This window comes from Thunnus albacares, chromosome 16, assembly GCF_914725855.1.
Source record: "Thunnus albacares chromosome 16, fThuAlb1.1, whole genome shotgun sequence".
In the NCBI taxonomy this organism is placed as follows: Eukaryota; Metazoa; Chordata; class Actinopteri; order Scombriformes; family Scombridae; genus Thunnus; species Thunnus albacares.
This window is the reverse complement of record NC_058121.1, coordinates 8,051,351-8,072,763: the sequence shown is the minus strand read 5'-3', so window position 1 is coordinate 8,072,763 and position 21,413 is coordinate 8,051,351. Positions and strand designations below refer to the sequence as shown.

Below are 21,413 nucleotides of genomic sequence, written 5' to 3'. Positions count from 1 at the left end.
TCTCATTTAACTGCACCATCTAACAACATTTTTCCTAAAAGTTCAACGTTTGCTGTAAACAAAGTAATTTTAATATATGGTACATATTCTATTATTACAAGGCACAGTACAACCATTGCTGAGCAACAAAGCTGGCAGTTTGGGGGTCAATGGAAGTTTTGTAGCAACCTTTACTTTAAACTCTGTGGATATTGACATAAAGCTGAAGCTTTCTCAACTTCCCCACATTGAGCCTCCGGGTTACTTTTGAGTCGTGAGTAGCGGTTGGTGGCACAGGGATGTTATTTCCAGTCTCAGTTCACAATGAAGACCATCCTGTGGCGCTTCCAGTATTTGAGTCTGTATGTATGAACAGAAGGTAAGTCACAAGTCATAATGTGCTGACAGCAAGCCAACCACACCTGTCACATCTCCCCGCAGTGTTTTGGCTTCCTTACAGGCCATCACACTCACATTGGCTCTGTATGTTGACGAATGCTGCTGCTGTTGTCGGCATCCTCAATCCTAACTTGCTTTGATTCTGCTCTCTTTTTATGGACCCTGGGGGTCTTTATTTCTAAACTGATTCCCATTGGGGGGATTACTTGCAATGCTCCCTGCTTGTTATTTTAAGATATTCTATTTTGCTGCAGCAGGAAGCATCCGTAAGAGTAGAGTTGTGCCATTACCTTTTGATGTCTGTGTTCCTGGCAGAAATAAAGCTTGAGGAGACAAGTTCATTCAAACATCTTCACTCACTTGTTCCAAGCTAATCAGGCTATAACTCATTGACAAATTGTCCTTGTATCCACGGGTAGCAGACGTCTTTACCTACTGAAGATCGGTCAAGACTTGAGACGAGTCTACTGTAGCTTTATCCCCAATAACTCAACATCCACTGTGCTGCTAAGTTTCCCTTGGCTCCGTTCCCAGTGGAGCTGAGAGACAGTCTGTCCTACTTCTCACTTTACTGAAGTATTATTCTCTGCCAACACTGAAACAAAATTGTACAATAAGACAGATAGAGAGGGGGAGGGAGAGGGAGAGAGAGAGACAGAAAGAGAGAGGACAATGCAGTAAAAGGTACAGGCTGGCAGGGGGAATGGGAGAAAAACAGACACCAACTTGTTGTATATAAAAAAATTACAGTCATATACAACTGATTTGCAACTAATTTCATATACAACGAGTAGATTTGGTAGGAAATGCCAGCTTAAAATGTATACACTGCCTCTGCAAAATGTTCATATTGAGCAGATCTGCAAGACAGTATTTAATTTGTTTTCCCTCCAATATATCTGCACCTAATCATGATTAACATTTATATGGTTTAGTTTAATATATTTGACATAATGAGGAGAAAGACATTCAATCACACCTACAAAAACATTTACAAAAACTCATTATAACACAATAAATTCAAAGACTTAGTTCCACTGTGGCTCTTGATGATGCAGGAGTCCAGGTGATGGGACGACAGCGTACTACAAACAGACCAGCACAATAAATACCTTTATTATCATCAATAAAATCACTCCAAGTATATATAACAACTGCATACAGATTTGAACTAGAATGGATATCTTTAAGCAACTCAAAGTACGTAGTTGAGGTTAGGGAAAAGATCATGGTCCTGGTTGAAGCTCGAGACTGGACACATTGACCTTTAACCAAAATACAATCTTTCCCAAACCACACGTGTTTTAGTGGTATAAACCAAACAACACGTGAAACACAAACCCAACAATCCACCATGAGATCCACCCTATGTGAATGCTACTTGCTCTGTTTATTGTGTGTATCATACAGTAGCAGTCCCTCAAGGCTCTCCCCATATCTAATCTTTTGTGCTGTAAAGAAATCCAGCATATTTCCTGCAAAATCCATCCTTGTAGTGCACAATATAAGATACAGTAAACATACAGGGTAAGGTTATTTTAAAGTGTTTACTTGACTTTATCTATGTTTTTTGTGTTTCATGATGATAATGACCCTGAAAAATGAATGTTGTAATGATTTATGAATGTAATAAGTGCCTGCGAGCCTCTGCAATGTAAATGGGTAACGATACTAAATGCAGAGTAACACTGCAGGAATCTGATCTGCTCTTTATAGATCAATATTGTTCTCTGGTGATTGTTATACATGTCACCTTTAGCTTTGATTATATGAGGTATCCCAGTGTCATGTCAATAAAAAGAACTGACTGAAATAAACTGAGGGAGACAGATGAAGAGACAGAACAGTCTGAGGCTGGACTGGGAAATTTATGAAAAACCAGAATAGTGTTGATACTTTGCATACTATACAGTCTCTTAGAAAACAGAAGGGATGAAATAAACCTGGTTAGAGCATAGAAGACAGGATACAAAACCACAACTCATGTAGGTTAAAACAGAAGAGAAGATAGGCATACAGCTAAAGATTGATTGGGGCAGGCAGAATAAGAGACAGCAGAATGAGAGGAGACACTAATGGAAAAACGATGTGTGGTCCATCTTCCATATCATCCATCAGTTAAGTGTGGGTTGTCTTTTCACTTTCTGTGTGTGTGTGCGTGTCTGTGTTTTTTTTTGTGGGTGTGTGTCTGTGTTTTGCGTGTGTGTGTCCATCCAAGTTCTCTAATGGACCCAGGGCTACATGGGGAACGTGCCTGATAAAAGTTCACATTCATTAATCATAACCTGCCACTTGGCGCTGCAACCTCTGCTACCTCAGTTCCGGCCTTCCCCGAGCTCCCTCAGACACCAGAGTAAAGCCCTATTATATTGTCTCCACTTCACCCAACACACAATACTGGGCTGGATTCATACAGCATTAGCTTCATGCTGTATGTGGCATTCTGGTAGCTGGTGTGGACCAGTGTAGCCATGGTGGAAGTCTCCAAACCTGCTTCTATCCTGCATTAACATGAGCTACTGTAGTATTGTGAATTTTGTATGTCAAATAAGGAGAAAGAAATCAGTTAAACTAAGTGATGTGATTATAAAAGGCTTAACATGTGTTTGTACAGAAGGTGGAGGGACATTTTTGCAACATAGCTTTCTCCCTTTCTTTCCAAGGGTTAGATGAGAAGATTGTTATTGCTCTCCTGGTTGTGCATTAAGTACAGAGCTGGGGTTTTGGAGGCCATTAGCTTAGCTTAGCACAAAGCAATCATGTCTCCTAAAAATTCTGTTCATACGACTAAATTGCAACAACAAATCAATAAAATGAGAAAATGTAACATATTTGGCAAGTTGCAAAAATGTTAACACTGAACGTATGAGTGAAATGCACTTGGTTAGGGAAATACCTTCTTCTTGGTTTAATACAGAAAGAAAAATCTGCAATGACTTGAAGCATACAATGTTTATTAATATTTGAATGAAACATTAATTTTTCTCTAACCTTAACCCAGGTGCTTTTGCTGCCTTAACCTAACCACACACACAGGACTCAGGATGTGAACCCTGGTCTCTGCTGTCAGAGCCCTGTGTCTTGTACATTCGCTATCCATATCCACTATACATATATTAATGTAGTGCTTCCTTCATTTGAAAAAACGTTAACGTGAACATAATCCAGGCAGTGATTGTGCTCGTCATTGCAACGTTATTGGGAAAACAATTTAGTTGTATAAAAATGCAATTTGTAGGGGACAGGGTTGCATGAAGACTGAGAACACGGGGAAACAGCTAGCTTGGCTCTGTGTTAAGTTCAAAAATGCACCTACTAACACCTTTAAATACATCTTTGTGGTTTTACAATGAATTAAACAAGGAGTACACTGCCATCTTTACATGAACTTGTGGACTGCAGCTACTATACGTGAAAATAAGTTCACCCTAGATAAATCTATCTAATCTGACACAAAATCCACACAACTTAATTACATATAGGCTCACAAAACAATATAAACACAACCATTATACGTATAATGCATCCTGCCATATGCATGGATTAAATATGTTATCCAGAAGCAATCCAGAAGATTAAACACTAAATGTGCTGCAGACATTTACATGAAAAATGGAGTAAAAGGAGACCAGAAGCGATAAATAGGGTATTCATAATAGTGTCTCCAAATGAATGTGGAGATGATTTATTGATGTTCAAATCCTCCATGTAACACCTTTATAATTTATTTGAAATATATTTAATATTTTGGTACGTCTGTAGTCGGGACCATCCCGTCCCAGCTGGACGACGATGAGAGAGACTGCTCTGAATGGACTGCACTGCCTCATTATTTTGGCTCTGTCTGCCTGGTTTGCTGCTACAAATGAACAAAACAGGTGTCACCACATTGGGCAGCTCTACAGTACATTAGCACAATAATCACTGCAGGTGTATTTATTCACCGTTGAGCTCGACCTTCTAACCAAATATTAAAACCTTTCTATATATATTTAATTCCGCTCAGTAGAACTGCTGTTTCTCTCTGTCACAATCTCTTTCTCGCCATAATTGTCTCCGATTGTGGGGTGGTGATGTGTGCGTTTGTGAATGTGAATGTGTGTGTACATGTTCAAACTCGAATGTTCCTCGTGCAGTTGTAGTCCTTTGATCTGCGGTCCTCTGTAATTTCTGCCAAAATTTGACGAGAGAAGAGGTTGTACTATGTCTCATTACAGCCCAGAAAACGCCTGCGTCATTGTTTTCCTAACAAAACAATATGTTAATCCCTATTACACCATGAATATCTGTGAGATTAATTAGGGATTAAACAATTTGCTCTCGGGACAGGGCCACCGTGTGAACAACAAAAGAATTATGGTGCTACAGAACCCTGATAAACAACACACTGCTTGCTTATCAAGTGTTGTTGCCCATGCTCATTATTTGTTGTGAGTCACAATCTGCATCATAAATATATCTCACATACAGTACACACAAACACATATTCCCTCTCTGCTACACCTACAGAGGAGAGGAAGTATCCCAGCTTGCATTTGTGCACAATAGATGTTGAATACTAAAAAAACTTTGGCTTGATATCCATTATGTCGTTTTATCTTATATTGCTTTTCTGGTTTGACTACAGATTGTTGCTCAGTGTCAACGGTGAGTTCCTGTGATCTTTTTATTTAATCCTTGCCTTCAAACCAAATTTCCTTTGGGATAATAATAAAGTTGAAGTTGAATCCTGTGTAAATATAGCATCAAAATAAAGGTTGAAATGATGTTTTTCGGTGAAATAACAGACGAAGGATCTTTGATATCACTTCAAAAGTGATTTCATGCTGTGCCTCATTGTGCAAACATCGGGCTATAAGCCTAAACATAAAGTTAAAGTACCAATACACAAGTGTAAAAATACTCCATTATAAGTTAAAGTCCTGCTTTAGTTAAATTAAAATATTTTGAACAAAATGTGTATCAAAAGCAAATACACTTGTGCAAAAAAATGGCCCCTGTATCTGATATATAATACATTACATGTACAATTAGCATTCAAATTCTAATTATTATTATAAATGGTTGAAAAATCTTAATCTGCAAAGTAACTATAGCTTCCAAAAAATGTAGAGAAGTAAAAAGTACAATACTTCTCTCTGAAATGTAGTTCAGTGAATTATAAAGTGGCATAAAATGGAAATCATCAAGTAAAGTACGTTAATTTTCAGGTGAGTCTGTGCACAGAAATGTGAATATTAATTGACTAGTCCTGTGTAGTTTCACTCTGGCAATCTAAAAACAGCAAAGGCCATTCACTGCCAAAACCTTCACACGTACACAATCTGTATATCTACACGCGCATGCCTGCAAATTCCCAAATGCGCCTACAGATTGTTTGCAGTCACTTTACATTCATATGAATCGCTGAAAGTCAGAAGTGTTGACAGAGAAGCAAGGCCAAGTGGGTTCCTCTGACACCTGCTGTCCGACACATCCAGAGCATGACAAATACACTGATGCCTCAATAGACCGGCGGCACCAACCGGCTCTGCACCGTCAGATAGGAGTAAACAGGTGAATGGGTTTACAAGGAAATCAGAAACTGGTTCAGATCAGTCTCATTCAAGTGCATCTGGTTGTAAAGTGTTTCTTGTTGGGCTTTGGTGCTTTGATATTTGACACACAGCAGCTCTCAGCAGCTTGTTTATAGCACTAAGACCAAGAAAGACTAGAAATTAAAAGATAATACAGCTTTTAGCATGTGTCTTATTCATCAATAAATCTCTTTAATCATTGGCAATCAACAAAAAAACCTCCATCAATTTTAGTCTGACTTGATTAAACATCCGATTTTGTGCCTTAGATCTGGTTAAAAATATGAAAGATAGAAATGTTTGTTCATTATGCCAATTACTCAAAATCAAAAATAACACATTAAATCAGTGCAGCTGTAAATATACACTGAGGAGGATTAGTTTGGATTAGAACCCAGTGATACAGGAACTCAGTGGGGACTCAGGATGTCATTATTTCAACAGGCCCAGGGAATACTCCCTCCTAGGGAACAACTGCTGCCTCTTTTTTTTTTTTTTTTTTTACTGCCAACACCAGATTCTGCAGTAAAAACTGGCCAGAGCCCTGACCTGACCTGCTGCTTTTAATGAACCACCAAGAATTGATGTGGATGTGAATAATAAATGTGATCTCATTTAATTTTCTCTATCAAAGAGATCCAAACTTCTCAAATTGGCACCGTGGGATTTTCAAAAGATTTTTAGGAGCACGTAACAATTTTTACAATCCATGCTTTCCCTTCTGCTTCCAAGCTTAATTTTACATATGGAAAAACCACAACGTCTTGAACACTGTTGATCATGAATTTATTTATGACATTTGGGTCCTCAGACATTTATAAGGTAAAATTCATATATAGCCAAACACCACCAGTACCATATACACTCACCGAGCACCGTGTTAGGAACACATGCAGAATCTAATGCAGTCCAATCCAATGTGTCTAATATTTTCCACATTCACATCCAAATATAAGCAGTAACTCTTGCAATTGCATATTGTAACATATTCACATAATTTCACTTAAAAATCTCCCGTAGCTAAAGCGGTCATCATCGCCTAAAATGTACCTTTATATATCAGAAACACATTGATAAACTACAGCGAGGATTCACTGAAAAACAGCAAATAAAAAAGAAAGGTTTGATAAGAGCAATCCTTCCTGTCATCTTAGAATTTGCAATTTAAACCCCCCCAATTAGCCTCTCCCCATCACCTTGATTTGATTAGCCTGCTGCTCTCTACCTGCTCTGTTGTGATGAGCTCTCCTCAGATATCTGCAGGCGGCTGCACTGTGATTAGATGTGCTTAGTCATTCAGTAAGTGACAAGCAGCACACGCACACACACACGGAAACCTCTCTCATGCACACATGCACCGGCAAACAGGAAGACCATACAGAACAATTATAAGTGCAGCATGAATCTATACATGCATATAATATTCCCTTAAAGAATAAATTTAAAGCCCTCACAATATATCAGCACAACACTAATGCACATAAAGACACACTCAGTTTGACACTCATCAGGGTTTAGCAGGTGTAAAAACCTACTGTATAATTTGTTGTTATGTCTGTATTTTGCAAGTAGATGCGTTTAGTTTATTATGCTTTTTCAAATATTGTCCTCTAAAATCCCCAGTACAAAACAACAAATATTTGGTTGGGATAAAATGGAAAAAATCTCCCTTTTTGTAGCAGGAAATTAAGTGAGCTGCAAGGTTGAAAATCTGTACGTGATCAAAGTAACAATGTTGATCCGCAGTATCTGCTTGGATACTGATCAGAGTTCACTAGAAAGCTGTGGGCTCAGCGAGCTATGATTCATGTTCTTGCTCACCAATGAATATCTTTGCAATGTGAAATTGCCTAATAAATATGCACTGGATTGCAGTGACTAGACATGACTGGAATTTTATGGTTCGTAAAGGGGCTCAAAGGCACAAAGGCATAAACTAAGTCATCACCAGGTGACAAGTGTGCAGCCTGCTTTCCATGTTAACAATAAACAATGCAGTTATTAAATCAATTCTCAGCTGCAACATTAAATCACACAGAATTGTTTTTATTGCTGCACAGTAGCCATTTACAAATGTCCTTCATACAATCAATCTGCAGTAGTTCTTCATAGGAGATGAGGCTCATAAATCCTTTCTATGTCTATGAATGTTGTTCTGATTTGCTGGTATTTTATGAAGGCGCATCAGAAAATGTTCAGCTCAATATGAACCACTGTTCTAAATAAGACCTTCAATTTTTTCTGTACATGTGTGTAAATCCATACTGCCATGTATGTAATATAAAAAAAGCCTCTTCTGAAGGTCTTCCTTGCCTTGATGGGGCAGCCCACATAAAAAAAAAACAGTGTGTACCTGAAAAATTGTGCTGAAATACATCAAGATCCGCTTTGTCTCAGGGCATTTGGAACATGAAAAATAACAACATAAAAGGAGCACAATGCCCAGCCAGTAAGAATCGGGTATGCAACATAAGAAGAAAAAATGTTCTGGCTGTGAAGAAAATGATTTTCACAGACTTTGCAATTTGAATCTTTATAACAGCTAAATGCCTGTCGCAGCGGTTCAGTTGAAGATGGAATATATATTACACTATGTTTTATAAACAGAAATTAACCTCAAACTCTGAAGGAGACACAAGAAATCTAGCCTTTGTATTTTGTATTGTATGTTAATTGTATTAATAGACTCAATTATCTTAAAACATTTCACAGGATTTTTCACTGCTGCAAGAGAAAACTACATTTTAAGACAACAAAATGAGACTGTTGAAGAGGAATCGATGGATTTTTTCCCCCCATTTATCGATCCAAGCCATTACTTGTTGTAAACAGAGTAAATGTAGACCATTAGTTGTGGAGATAATGGATAAATGATTGACATGTGATCAATAGTTTCTCCATTTAGAGATCTGCTGTCCTATGTGGGGAAAAAGCACTACATTATCTCATGCTCATTTCTAAAATTTTAGTTGTGGCTCTCAATATCCAGTTTGTGACTAAAAACTTTAATATAGATTAGTCTGACTTTGTAAGTTACTATAATTCTCATCATTCTTTCATTGTTTTTACAAATAAATCTATAGAATCTTATTGAATGTAGTGCTATTTTTATCATATTTGATACATCTGTGTTGAATGAAACTGTACTTAAATAGCTCTCTGCAGACTGTTAAACATATTTTTATTGCAAGAAATACGCTGTGATAATTGCATACTTTACAAAATGAAAGTGACAATGAAATGACTATTGTTCAAGCGTTGAAGGAGGGTCATTATATGCACATCACGTATGAGTACAAGGCTATTACAAAGCAATTTCAATGAAAAAAGGTAACGCCTGCACACTTCAAACCACAAAAGTTTAATCTAGATGTTTCGATCCTACTTGCATTTGACAGAGGCAAAACACCCAGTAGCCTCTCTTAGATAAACTGGCATCTAACCCTCCTACTCCAAAGACAGCATTTTTTATATTTTCACTCTTCAGACTCTTACACCTAGAGGTCTGAATAAAGAATATGAGCTTGAACATTTTCTCTGAAGTATAAGTGGTCAATTTCATATTTCTAGATCCTGACACACGCATTTGAAAATGTTAAAATTTGTACATTTAACAGCTGTGTCAATTTCTTAATGTTATGTTAACATTTTACAGAAGGGTGTTTAGACCCCATCTCCATACAAGAATTCAAGGTTCCTTTTTTCTAGCATACATGAACATACTGTATGTGATGTTGACTCTGATATACATGAAGATGAATCTGATGTTTGTATATAAGATGTATGTTCTGATAAGTTTTGGTATGTGTGCAGGTGCAAAGATGTGGGTGGTGCTAGAAGAAAGGCCATATCAGAAATGTCTAACCCCGTATAAGCAGTGCTCAAGCTAATTCCATGGCAATCTTCCCCACTATATTGTGATATATACTGTGTAGGAGTGGGAGTTTTGGCCTGATGCTGGCCCTTGAAGGAAGGCCACGGGAGGAGGCAGGTGGTGCATTCTCCCACACCAATGACCACATCACTGAAATCACAGGAGATGTTTGGCCTCTGGCTTCGTTCCAGATGGGGACAGTGACAACTTGCCAAAAACTGAAACCAGCCAGCAGCCACGCATGACAGACAGCTGGATGACAGATAGCCTGATTCCTCATCCTTCTAAGATGTTTCAAGGGTTTTGCCATTAAATAGGGTTTCATTACATTATTAGAAAACACAGATTGGTAATCATTCATCGAAAAACATTTCTCTGCACATCAGTATTAGGCTCTTTAAATGATGCTTTCTTTGTGTGATTGTTTTAGAAATAAATTGCTTGTTTATCATCCACTTTCATTCAAAAAGTAAATGACTAGATTAGATTTTACACTCCACATCAGGTGTAAAGGTTTCTGTTGGACACGAGAGCATTTGGAGAATATTTTTCTCAAGCGATCATGAGAACTTACCTGTCAAATGATCTCATGTGTATGACGACTGTTTAAAGAAAAAAAACAAGAACTCTGGTCATTTCAAAAGTGACCGATGCAGAATCGATTGGTTGTTTTGTCTATAAAATGTCAGAAAATGGTAAAAAATGTCAACCACTGTTTCCTAAAGTCCAAGATGCAAACTAAAATGTCTTGTTTTTACCTGACCAACAGCTCAGACAACAGATTAATCGCTTATCAAAATAGTTGGCGATTAATTTTGTCAATTGACTTGCCTAAATTTAACCATATGAGGGGACGACAGATGAGAAATGTTTGGTTGAGTTTTGCATCTGTCATATTGAATGAGTCATTAAAGGCAGTGATGAATTACCCATATCGTCATTCAGGTACAGTATTTATAGACTTTTTGAGCAATTTAGATGCATGAAAACTGTGATAAATCCTGCCCTTGAGAGTGAACTGATGTACAAATATGAAGAGAAAATGTCTTCTTACACCAAATGCAAGAAAATAGGGCAACAAAATCAAACTCTGCTGTAAAGGTCCTTCAACGCACATAGCTCTTTGCAGCAGAGCTGCGAGGGCAGCATCCAACAACCGCCTCACCGTGACTTTTCAACCTCGGAGCTCTCTTTCGAGGCACGTTCCAGCAGCTCAGAGGAATATGGGAACAGGTATCTGTATAAACAGCTTGTTAAGTAAACAGGCCTGCAGTTCAACATCTGCTATTGTCAGACTAGAGACCAGAGAGTAATGGAAAAAAGAAAGGTGCCATACACTGGAATGCACACACGGCTGTACAAACACACACTCATCCACACAGTGGCACACGTACACACACACATTTGAACAGCAGCATACACAAATACTCTGCATCCCTTTTTTTTTTTTTTTTTGTTACCCTTTCTTTATCACACACACACACACACACACACATATACACACAAACACAGAGCTCCTGAGCAGATGCTGGCTGACAGGTTTGAATTCAGCCTGGTGAAAAGGTGAGTCAACACTCTCATCTCTTGTCAACAGCACTGAATCTCCTCACCTTAACATCGCTTTCTGTACGTATGTGTGTGTGTGTGTGTGTGTGGTTTATTATATTATCTAGTGGTGAGGGAAAAGAGGATTCAGTCTGATACATGCAAACATATGGATAGGCTGTATAGATGTATGACACACACAAAGGTAGAAGAAGGGGAAGAATAAAGAGAGGAATAGGGGGGAAAGGGGGATGGGGGAAGGTTAGAGAAAGGGAAAAGAGTCATATGCCATCTTTATGAATGGCTCCCTGTAGGCGAGAAGCATCACTTCTCATCCTAATTACTCTTTAAGCACTGACCTAGTATCAGCTCTTATATTTCGCCTCTTAAAAAAAATAAGTAACTCAAAACTCGAACTTGACATTAATTACAAGTAGAGCTCGACACTTTGCGTGCCAAAGCTTTGTAAACGGTGAATCGGGAGCACGATTTGCATTTCCCTCCGCACTTGTGCTTGTGGATGATTGATGACATTATCCGGCAAGATTAATGGGAACGCAGTCCAGGGCATACATATTTCATAACAACACAACCTTTCATGTAATAGCAAATGTTGTGAATCAGTAGCTCAGCTGATGACCAATCGTTGTTTTAAAGCAGAAAGGCTGTATGGACGTTAGAACATTCTTATCATTTCACAAGCATTTCTTGAGGAAGTAACATCAAATTGAAGGATGCAATCGCTCTGTTCTTTATACAAAAGGCTCTGTATGATGTATAATCATTAGCTGGTACACAATAGTAAATGCATTATCTCCACTTTCAAATATGGCCGACATTAGCTGCCAGTAAAGAGCGATGACAACATGGACGATAAACATTTTTCATTTTACCATTTTAAAAAGGTCTGTTCAATCACACTAATGGAGATGCACCAAAATCCCATTTTTTTCTGCGACATTTTAAAAGCTACCGAGTGTTCATTTTCTGTTTTCTGTACTTCATTTTCATTTGGCTGCATTGCTGTTGTTCGGTTCTATGCGGAAGCGTTCTCCAGACAGCTCTCAGTGGGCTACGACAGCTCTCAGTGGGCTACCACAGCTTGATTGCATCGCAACAATCTGCTGGTCATCACAACACCCACTCACACATACACACATACACACACGCTACAGTGAAGGTAGTCAGGTGCTGTGTGTGTGTGTGTGGTGTGAAAGATAGTGAGTGTGATTAAGGGTGTTTGTCTTCAATAAGTAAGAATAACCACTAAAATATGTCTCTATTATGAAACACAGACTGTAGATGTATAACCTGAATCCCACTGGATCACAGCTACATTTAGTTTATGCTGTTGTGTATATTACAAGTTACATAATAGCTTTAGTTTATATCATATAAACTCAAAAGCATTTCACTACAGTTGGCAGGTGGTAATTAATACATGTACAGCTGTCATTCTACATAATTCCCATATGTGTAACGAAGCTCCAGGAGCCTTTACTGTGCAGTAGCCGTGTGTTCACAGCCACACTGAGATCACTGGGTGTGGTAACATCCATCTGCCACTCAGTCACACTCCAACTGTACAGATTAATAGTTTCTCTTTCTTCACCTTTCTCTCTCTTGTGATTCCTTATACTGTCTCCATGTTTCTCCTTTTCTCTCCCTCCATTTTTTGTCAGTCTCTCTCTACCTAGTTTTCTCTTTTTTCTATCTCTTTCTTCTTCCCCTCTCTAAGCCCCCCCATCTACAACCTGCACCAGGCTATCATTTATCAAAACTGACAGCGGCTGATGGCATCTTACAATTCCTGCTGAACCTCTAGCCTCTTTCAACAGATACAGATCTTCAAAAGGACAGATTTTTTAACAATCTATTCAGAGATCAACAGTTGCGTATTTTGTGCTAGTTATAAATATATCTAAATTTCCCCCTTTTGCACCTAAAATTACAGATAATTGTCCATTCAGGGCCAGGTTAATTCCTCAGGCTCCCGCACCACAATAACATGATTTCTCCATCCAGTGAACAAAACTGTAGAGGACAAATGTCAATGAATGTGTATGTCAGACACAGAAATCAATAAACAGAGTTCAGACTCAGGCTATATCAATAAAAAGAATTAACTAAAATTACATACACAACTGTAACAAGTTTCCACTTATTATAGGTCATATTGAGTGTTTTACTGTTTGCTCTCTCAGTTTTCACTAGATCTGTAGTGTAAGTGTAGTGCTGTTTCTAATGATGTTGCATTTTAAAACTAGAGGGTGTAACAACATTATTTTTCCATACATGCACCTTGCCCACAAGTTATGTTTACTACAATCTCAAAAGGGTAACCCTTTTTGAGATTTAGGTCTTGAGAGTTGGAGTGTTTTTGGAAAGTAACGACATTCTCTCTTCCTCAAAAGGCTGTTTCAGGGTTAACACAGGGTTGTGGTATTAAGATTAGAGGTTGGAGGGTTGAAGGTAGGCATGTAGTTTAGTGCTTAAGGTTAGATCAGATTGTGAGGACCAGTTGCACAACATTTACAACATGAAGAACTTTTTTTTTTTTATCCTACAAGAACTCTCAATGTGATGATTGCTTGCATGAAAAATAAAACAAAATAGTGACTATTCTCTTTATTATATCTACTGTAATTTGATCAAGTTAGGGGGACGCACCAGCCACATATAGCATTTATAATCTGCCAATAAGATCTGTTGAGCGTATATAAACAGTTTTACGTCACACAAACAAAAACAGCTCACTTGTTACTGCTGGTTCTGGTTGTTTCTTTCAGTTTACTTTTAGCTCTGATACTACTGGGTGTGGCTGCTTCACAGGCATATATATCAGTACTATTCCCCACAATAATGTAATCTGAGAAAGTCTTTCAAAACAGCAAAACATCATCGATCCAACCTATATTACAGGGATTTGGGTTCATCTTTCTCCAGACATCGCTGACAAAAGATTTTCAGAACACAGCGACAGACAAAGTCACTGAGTCCAACAAGAACTAATAAGTCCAGTTGAAACTTACTTCAACATGAGAGCGACTTAGTTTTAGTGAGAAACACAAATCCCACCAGGATGCTCTAAGGCTGCACTGTCCTTGAATATTGTGTCAACAAGCGGCATTGTCTTAGTATTTTCTCAGCTGTGGGCTCACAAAAATTCACTTTAAGTCTGACAACATGCTGTAAGATATGAATTAATCAATAATGTCCTCTGTGTGTGTGTGTGTATGTCTATATAAATACATATATACACTGAGAAGTTTTTAGTTTGCATGAATTGCAGTTCCCAAATCACAGAGTGTAGTGATAGAGAGAAGTAAACAAATAATTTCAGCCAGATTCTTTCTATAGTCTCTGTAGACATGCTATCCCTCTGACTGGTGCATGGAAATAACTTTCAAATTGTTCAAAATATGTATTAACTTTATGTCCTTCACTTTCCATCTCTGTCTCTGTGTGTTTTTGCACTCATTAAAAATAAGTAAACGTGTGCACTTGCTGCCTGCTGGTTAGTAATACCGACACAGAGACTGTTTTCTTGGCCTGTTGTCTCCTCTTACTGACAGGAATATCACCGCTCTCCTCCCTGCTGCTTCCAGACTCGCAGAGCATCGGGGCACCAAGCAAACCTGGTCTCCTTCACAGTTCATCTATCATGATAAAAAACACTGCGGGGGGATGATGTCTACATTCACACTTCCCTGCGTTCATTCTCATGCCTTCATCATTTTAAGAGAAGGAAGACTGCCTTTGGAATAGATTCATTTCTTGTCCTTGTCTTTTATGCAGTTCTAGATTATATATAGATAGAGACTACTGTACATTGATTTCCACACGTCAAACAGCCTATTTTCTTTCTTTTGTTCTTTATACAATGAGGTCAGAGGTCAGGACCTGCAACAAAACAGAAGCCTCTCAGCAGGATGGATGCTTACCAAAAAAGGAGCAGGAACCCTCTGTGTAACATTTTTAAAATCTAATTTATCATTGCCCAATTAATTGTGACATGAAAAGAAAGATGTCCGAGATTTGGTCCTGAAGGATCAGTGTCCTGCAGGTTTTTGTTCCTTCGATGAACCGGACCTTTTGTCTACATGAGACCAGAGGTGCTTCATGTAGTTTTGCTATTGTTCATTCTTTCATAATTTGGCTCACATTACACTCAAATCTCCTAAAATTAAGCATGTTTGTCTTTAGTGACCGAGAGAAACATATTGGACGTTTTGCCTTACAATCCCTCTTTCGCTCCATCCATCATCATAGCTCAGTTTGAACAACAGAACAACAGTGTGGCTCCTTCCCGTTTTGTCCCAAAAGGCAATCCGGCAGATTTCCAGCCACATCTGATCCAGCAACTAACAATGGAAAATATCGTTTTCAAATTTGGCATAATGTATCAAGATACCCCGAAGATCCACTGATATTTAGCAGATATAAGATTAAAGTTACTCCACGTCAGGACAGAGGCATGGCAGCAGTTTCTTCAAGCTTTTGGTTTTACTTTAAAACCATCAAAAAGGATTTATGTTGTTGGCTGCTACCTCTACCTGCTTCTGATGATGGCTTTAAAAGGAAAATATTATTAATATTATATTATCAAGATAAACTGTATGAAGTAGAGTTACTATAATACATAACTCCAATATAGGCTACTATATACTGATAGATGAATAATTCTCTTATCCGATTTGATTATAATTCGACATCATAGTCCCCACATGTACGTGAAAGGATAAAATTACCACCTGACTCTGCAGTTCCACTCAGCTCTATGGAGCTTTATAGTCAGCTCATCCAAAACAATGAGTTTCCACCACTTAACTGTTTCGGTTCACACTTCCTACTCTCATCATCATCATTTTCAACTGCAGCAGGCAGCTGTTTGCAGTGAAAAAGCTCTAATAAACCAACCGAAGGCCACCTGCCCAGCACCAAACAGCAAACACACAAAGTCAGCAACCAACGAGTGAACTGAGTGGAGCATTTAGAAACTAAAAAGCCACATATTTCCCTCGGGAGTATAGGTGGAGAACAAAACAGAGCTAAGAAGAGAGTGAATATTGGATTTACATTCATCAGGTTGCCAGAGACATGACTCCAGATGCATGCTAATGTTTCTCCATATCTGCTGAATGTGTAATCACACTTTAAGGTGATAATATGTCAACATTGTGTTTGCAGCATGTTCCTGCTGCCCCCAAGAAGTACAAAAGAAAATCAGTTGTCTTAAAATGTATGTGGTAATGAATCATTCATGTTAAAAAGCTTCATGCAGTCTATCTTATAACTGGCCACGGTGGGACAATTCTGGCTGTGTCTGCCTGACTAAACAATTTGTAGTTTTGTGTGGTAGATTTTCTACATAAAGTCCTAGAAAAGGTCTTTGCACTGTTTAACTGTGTGGAGATCCAAAGCTTTTCCCTGCACCAATAACAGCAACCAAGGAAGTTCCTCTTCAAAAGTAAAAAAAAAAAGTATGTCCAACTTCAGCAACCAATGCTTGTTTCTGTTAAAAATAAAGTCAAGTGACAAGGGATGTCATTACAGTGACCCTAGAGACAGCAAACTACCTCTAACCTCTCAGCAGCACCACAAGATCACAAACGTTGACAACAAATTCATCACTAAAAAGACTTTTAAACAAATGAAGAAACTGGAGTTTGTCTTTGCTCTTACCTTTCTGTAGACAATCATGTTGGGCGAGTCATCGTCCGGGTCCACACTGCTCATGGACCTCATGGACAGCAGAGGTCGGGTCGGGGTTGTCTGGACATCCTCCTTCGGTTCATCAGACACTTCATCGGGTTCCGTTGCACCCACAGCAGTCGGTGGCTGCTCTTCCTCTTGCTGCTGCTGCTGCTCCTGCTGCTGCTGCTGCTGCTGCTGCTGCTGAGGTGCCTCGGCCATCACTACAGTCTTCCTCTCCTGAAGTTATCCTCTCTTCTTTATCAGCGTCAGACTTTCTCTTCTTCCCACTTAATGTGGGAAGTGCTCTCACTTCAGTGTCGACAAGCTGCTGTAGGGAGAGAGAAATTGATGAATTAGACAGCACAACTCACCGCTGGGCTCCAGTCTCCCATTTCTCTGTCTTTTTTTCTTGTCCTCTGTCAGCAGGCACAGGATGAATGAGATTAAAGCATCATAAATTCTCCTAGTGTTCCGTTTTTTTTTTATATTCTGCAATTCCTCCACATCCGCTGTCAAATGAGATTGAAGGTACAGGAGAGTCAAAGACATCACTTCTAAGCTTTTCTCTTTTTTGACCCTGGAGCGTCTTTCTTCATTGTCATAACTTTTAAGAATTTAAAGGTGCGTTGTTACAACTCACAGTAACTCAAGTTTATTTGCCAATATAGATAGTGATGTCATGACTTGTAAACATTTGTTTTGCAAAGAGGAAACATGCTTCTTTACTCAACTTTTTTGCAAGTTATGATATGCATCTTAATTCATTAAACTCTTTTTTTCATTTGATTATGATTATATCTTTCTCAAAGTTGCACAGGGCATATTTGAAAAAGACTTGAATCTCTTTTTGCTATTTTTTTTTTCTTTTTTTAAACATATGCTGTAACACTGTGAAATTTGTTTTGTTGCAGAGGAAATCAATAAGCTATTTTGGGCTCATTGGGTTCATTGTTTTTTTGTATGTCATGTGGTTGGTTTTAGCAAATAAACAAAACTCAGCAACTCACATAATGAAACAGGCTCTCTAGTAAAGAAAAATGCACGAAGCAACCAAAAATAGAGTGCATTCATTTCTGTCTAAGAAAGCATGCAAATCTAAAGCTTCATTTAGGAACATCCATTCACAGTGAATACAATATATGACCCCATCCTGTACACACATACTCGTCACGTAGCTCAGGCCTGTGAGCTCTTTTCTGATGGTCTGACAGCTGTCAAAATATTGCCGTCTGAGGACAGATGAGCTGAGATGAGCTGAGACAAGGTGAGAGAGGAGGAGCAAAGCAGAGGGGAAACAACAGGCGAGAAAAGTAAAGAGAAGAGAAACATTCAGGACAAAGAAAAGACAGAATGCAGGAAGGAGGAGGAGTAAAACACAGGACTTGGAATGAGAAAAAGAGGAGGTGAACTAAAAAGATCTACATCCGACTAAACAATTGCATTCTGTATCAGTATTGTAGTATCCAAGCTTCTCCTGCAGATTAATCAATGCTTCCTACAATATGCAACCTACTGGAATCAGATATTTTGCATGCTTTTATCTAAAATCAATAGAAATTAATGGCATATGACTGCATTGTGTCCAAAATCAATGGCATCTCCATTTACACAATATAATTCTACTTTAAATGATTTATCATTGACTTCAACCTCTATTTGTGCAAAAAAAACTGGGACACTGACAACCTAACAAGGATTCAAGTTTTCTGGCAAACATCAGATCTCAGCAAATCTTTGAAAATTAAAGCATTTTTGTGGTTTATCATCTATGTCATCAAAATGCCAATAACATCCTCCACCCTACCCTGTGAGATGGATCCTGCTTTTTGTTTCCAGGCATGTTGAAGTAAAATGAAAACCTCTGGGAAAATCTCTACGTTCACAACAAAATGTAAAGATGCAAGAAAGCCAAAACAAAAAAAGATAAGAAAGTTCTGCACTCTTGGGCCAAATGCAAACATTTAAAGATAAAGCCTGAACTGTCATCAGGGCAAATGTTTGACAAAAGGAACCCAAACGCTTACAACGACATCAAATAGAGCACACCTGTGCCTTGTCATGCAAGTGCACATGGGTAATGCGGTTCACAATCGTAGTTCAAATGCATAAATGCTCCACAAATACAACATATCATAAACAAGGAGGATAAAACAATACGAGAGGCAATCAGGGAATACAAATGATGGAAATACATATTAAGAGTAATTAAAGGGAAGGAAACATTAATTAAGCAAGTTAATGTGAACTGCAATACCTTCAGCTCCAGTGTACTCCAATTATATATATCAAAATATATTAAAATTCACATTTAAGCCAAAAGGATGTAAGTAGCCGAATGTTTCTATCCAGTTAAATTCTCTATCAGTTGGATTAATCTGCCGGGATGCTCCGGGGAGAAAGAGAGCTGTTTAGCCCCTTTTACTGTGTGGATGTTGTGTCTGGCTCCGGGTTTGTTGTGTGGCAATCTGACTGAATACTGAAATTAATTTAGGAAAGTGCACCATGTAAGCACAATATTAGCTGAAATCTCAGGGCTGGATTTGGATAAAGGTGTCGTATTCAAAACGAGGCCACAAGATACAGTAATAAAGCAAAACCCATGTTATTGTACCAGTTGATATTGTGCTTTAGTATTGAATATTCACTAACAGTTATAATTAATCACATCACTGGAAATGACAAGTAACTGCCGCACAGTAAAATAAGGCTTCTGTGGGTGTCAAGAGTCTTTTGGGAAATACCGAGATGAGAAGATTGATACCAGTCTCAATTATTGTTTTACTTTGCCTGAGGCGGTTTAACTTAGCATTGAAAGCAGGAGAAACAGCTCACCTGGTAACATATGGTATCTTGTTTGTTTAATACATACACAAACAGAAATGAAGAACAAACAATTTGTGGGTTTTAGAGGTTTCTCATCTTGTAAAGAAAGTGAATAAGCATATTTCTCAAACTATCCCTTTAAGCTGCATAGGTATCTCTCCCACATACCTTATCACAGTTATTCCATATGACACTGTGTTATTGATTGAGTTTACAGTTAGTGTACATGATAAAAAAAAAAATCAATATTGGACTTCTGGATGGCTGCAAATACACTGCACTCCAGTTTTCTGTAACAACTTCTGATGCTGGTTGGCTGTGAAGTCTGAGAAGTGGAGCATCACTTCAGTGGAGATTGTTGATCCAGATTGTGTGTGTGTGTGTGTGTGTGTGTGTGCATCTTTGATATCAGCGCAGGCATTTAGCTCCATGTCAACTGGCTCTTTAGATCGATACTGTCACATCATCCAGCTGTTTGTGCGTTACTGAGTTTGTGAGAGAACATACAAATCTACAAAGCTGCTCGTGTGTGGAGAAAAGAACATGAAGCGTGTGTTTGAACATCCAAATGGAACCGAATGCACTTCAGAATCAATGGCTCTCAACCTGCTGTCCTCATTACAGGCGTGCCATCTGTTTAACAGGTATTCAAAATCTGCAGCTCACCGCAAATGGAAACACCTTATTTGATTTCCAGTAATGTTCGAGTTCACAGCCTCAAAGCTCCATCTCTGGAATCTCATGTAGCCCTGCTGGCCTGGGATCAATACCTCCAACATGTGCTCTGATTCTTGATTTTAGCATATAAATGAAATGTTCAGGTTGAATACGCTCATCTTAGCGGTGTAGATCACATGGTGATATAGTGTTTCAGAAGAACATCTCACCCTCTCCGTTAGAGACGCTGCAGTCGCCCTAATTGCTTAAAAGAAATTCTGGTGTTGGGTGTGATCACTATGAGAGCAAATTACAGACACATTTGATTCATTATGTCATCTATCTTTTTAAAATAGATGAATATGATGATGGCGGGTGGATAAAGATGCCATAAGTTTTCTGTTGCACTGGATCTTGAATAGGGTGGTACAAATGAACGGGACAACCAATGATTCAAGACAACACATCCAAAGAGTTTGTCATATGTAAAAATGTGATTTACTACATTTATCTCCTAAACAGCAGTGACTGAGCACAGAATTCAGAGAAAAATGCCCTCATACATGTGAAGTCTTTGATTTCTCTGATCTTTAGTGTCCCTTAATATAAAAATCCCTCGAAAACCTGACTTTGAGTGTGCTTTTTACTGGCATCACTTCAGTTTTCACCCTGCCATCTTAAATGGTTTATGATTATGACAAAGTAGTTCCCTAAAAATGGTTTACCATAAAATGTTTTAGGCTATGAATTCTACCTATTTCAACATGTTAAGACGTGTTGTTACCAAAAATCAATTGGTTTTCTTACCCTTCCATGATAATAAAATGAATATCTTTGGATTTTAGTCAATCAGACAAAACAAA

At 38.4% G+C, this 21,413-nt stretch overlaps 1 protein-coding gene across 3 annotated transcripts in view; it reads right to left on the bottom strand.

The window, feature by feature from the left end:
• The window catches only part of rgs6 (regulator of G protein signaling 6), an 89,363-nt gene that overhangs the window by 64,638 nt on the left and 3,312 nt on the right, over nucleotides 1–21,413 (bottom strand). Inside the window, exons 1-2 of one of the 3 annotated variants that reach the window (XM_044376466.1) lie at nucleotides 18,875–19,072; nucleotides 17,059–17,398 (exon numbers count right to left, since the gene is read on the bottom strand). In XM_044376466.1, coding sequence (XP_044232401.1) covers nucleotides 17,059–17,289 — 231 coding nt within the window. In that variant the 5' untranslated portion in view covers nucleotides 17,290–17,398; nucleotides 18,875–19,072. Of the gene's footprint in view, nucleotides 1–17,058; nucleotides 17,399–18,874; nucleotides 19,073–21,413 lie in introns of those variants that run through there. The other 2 variants (XM_044376468.1, XM_044376467.1) reach the window with 2 other exon arrangements.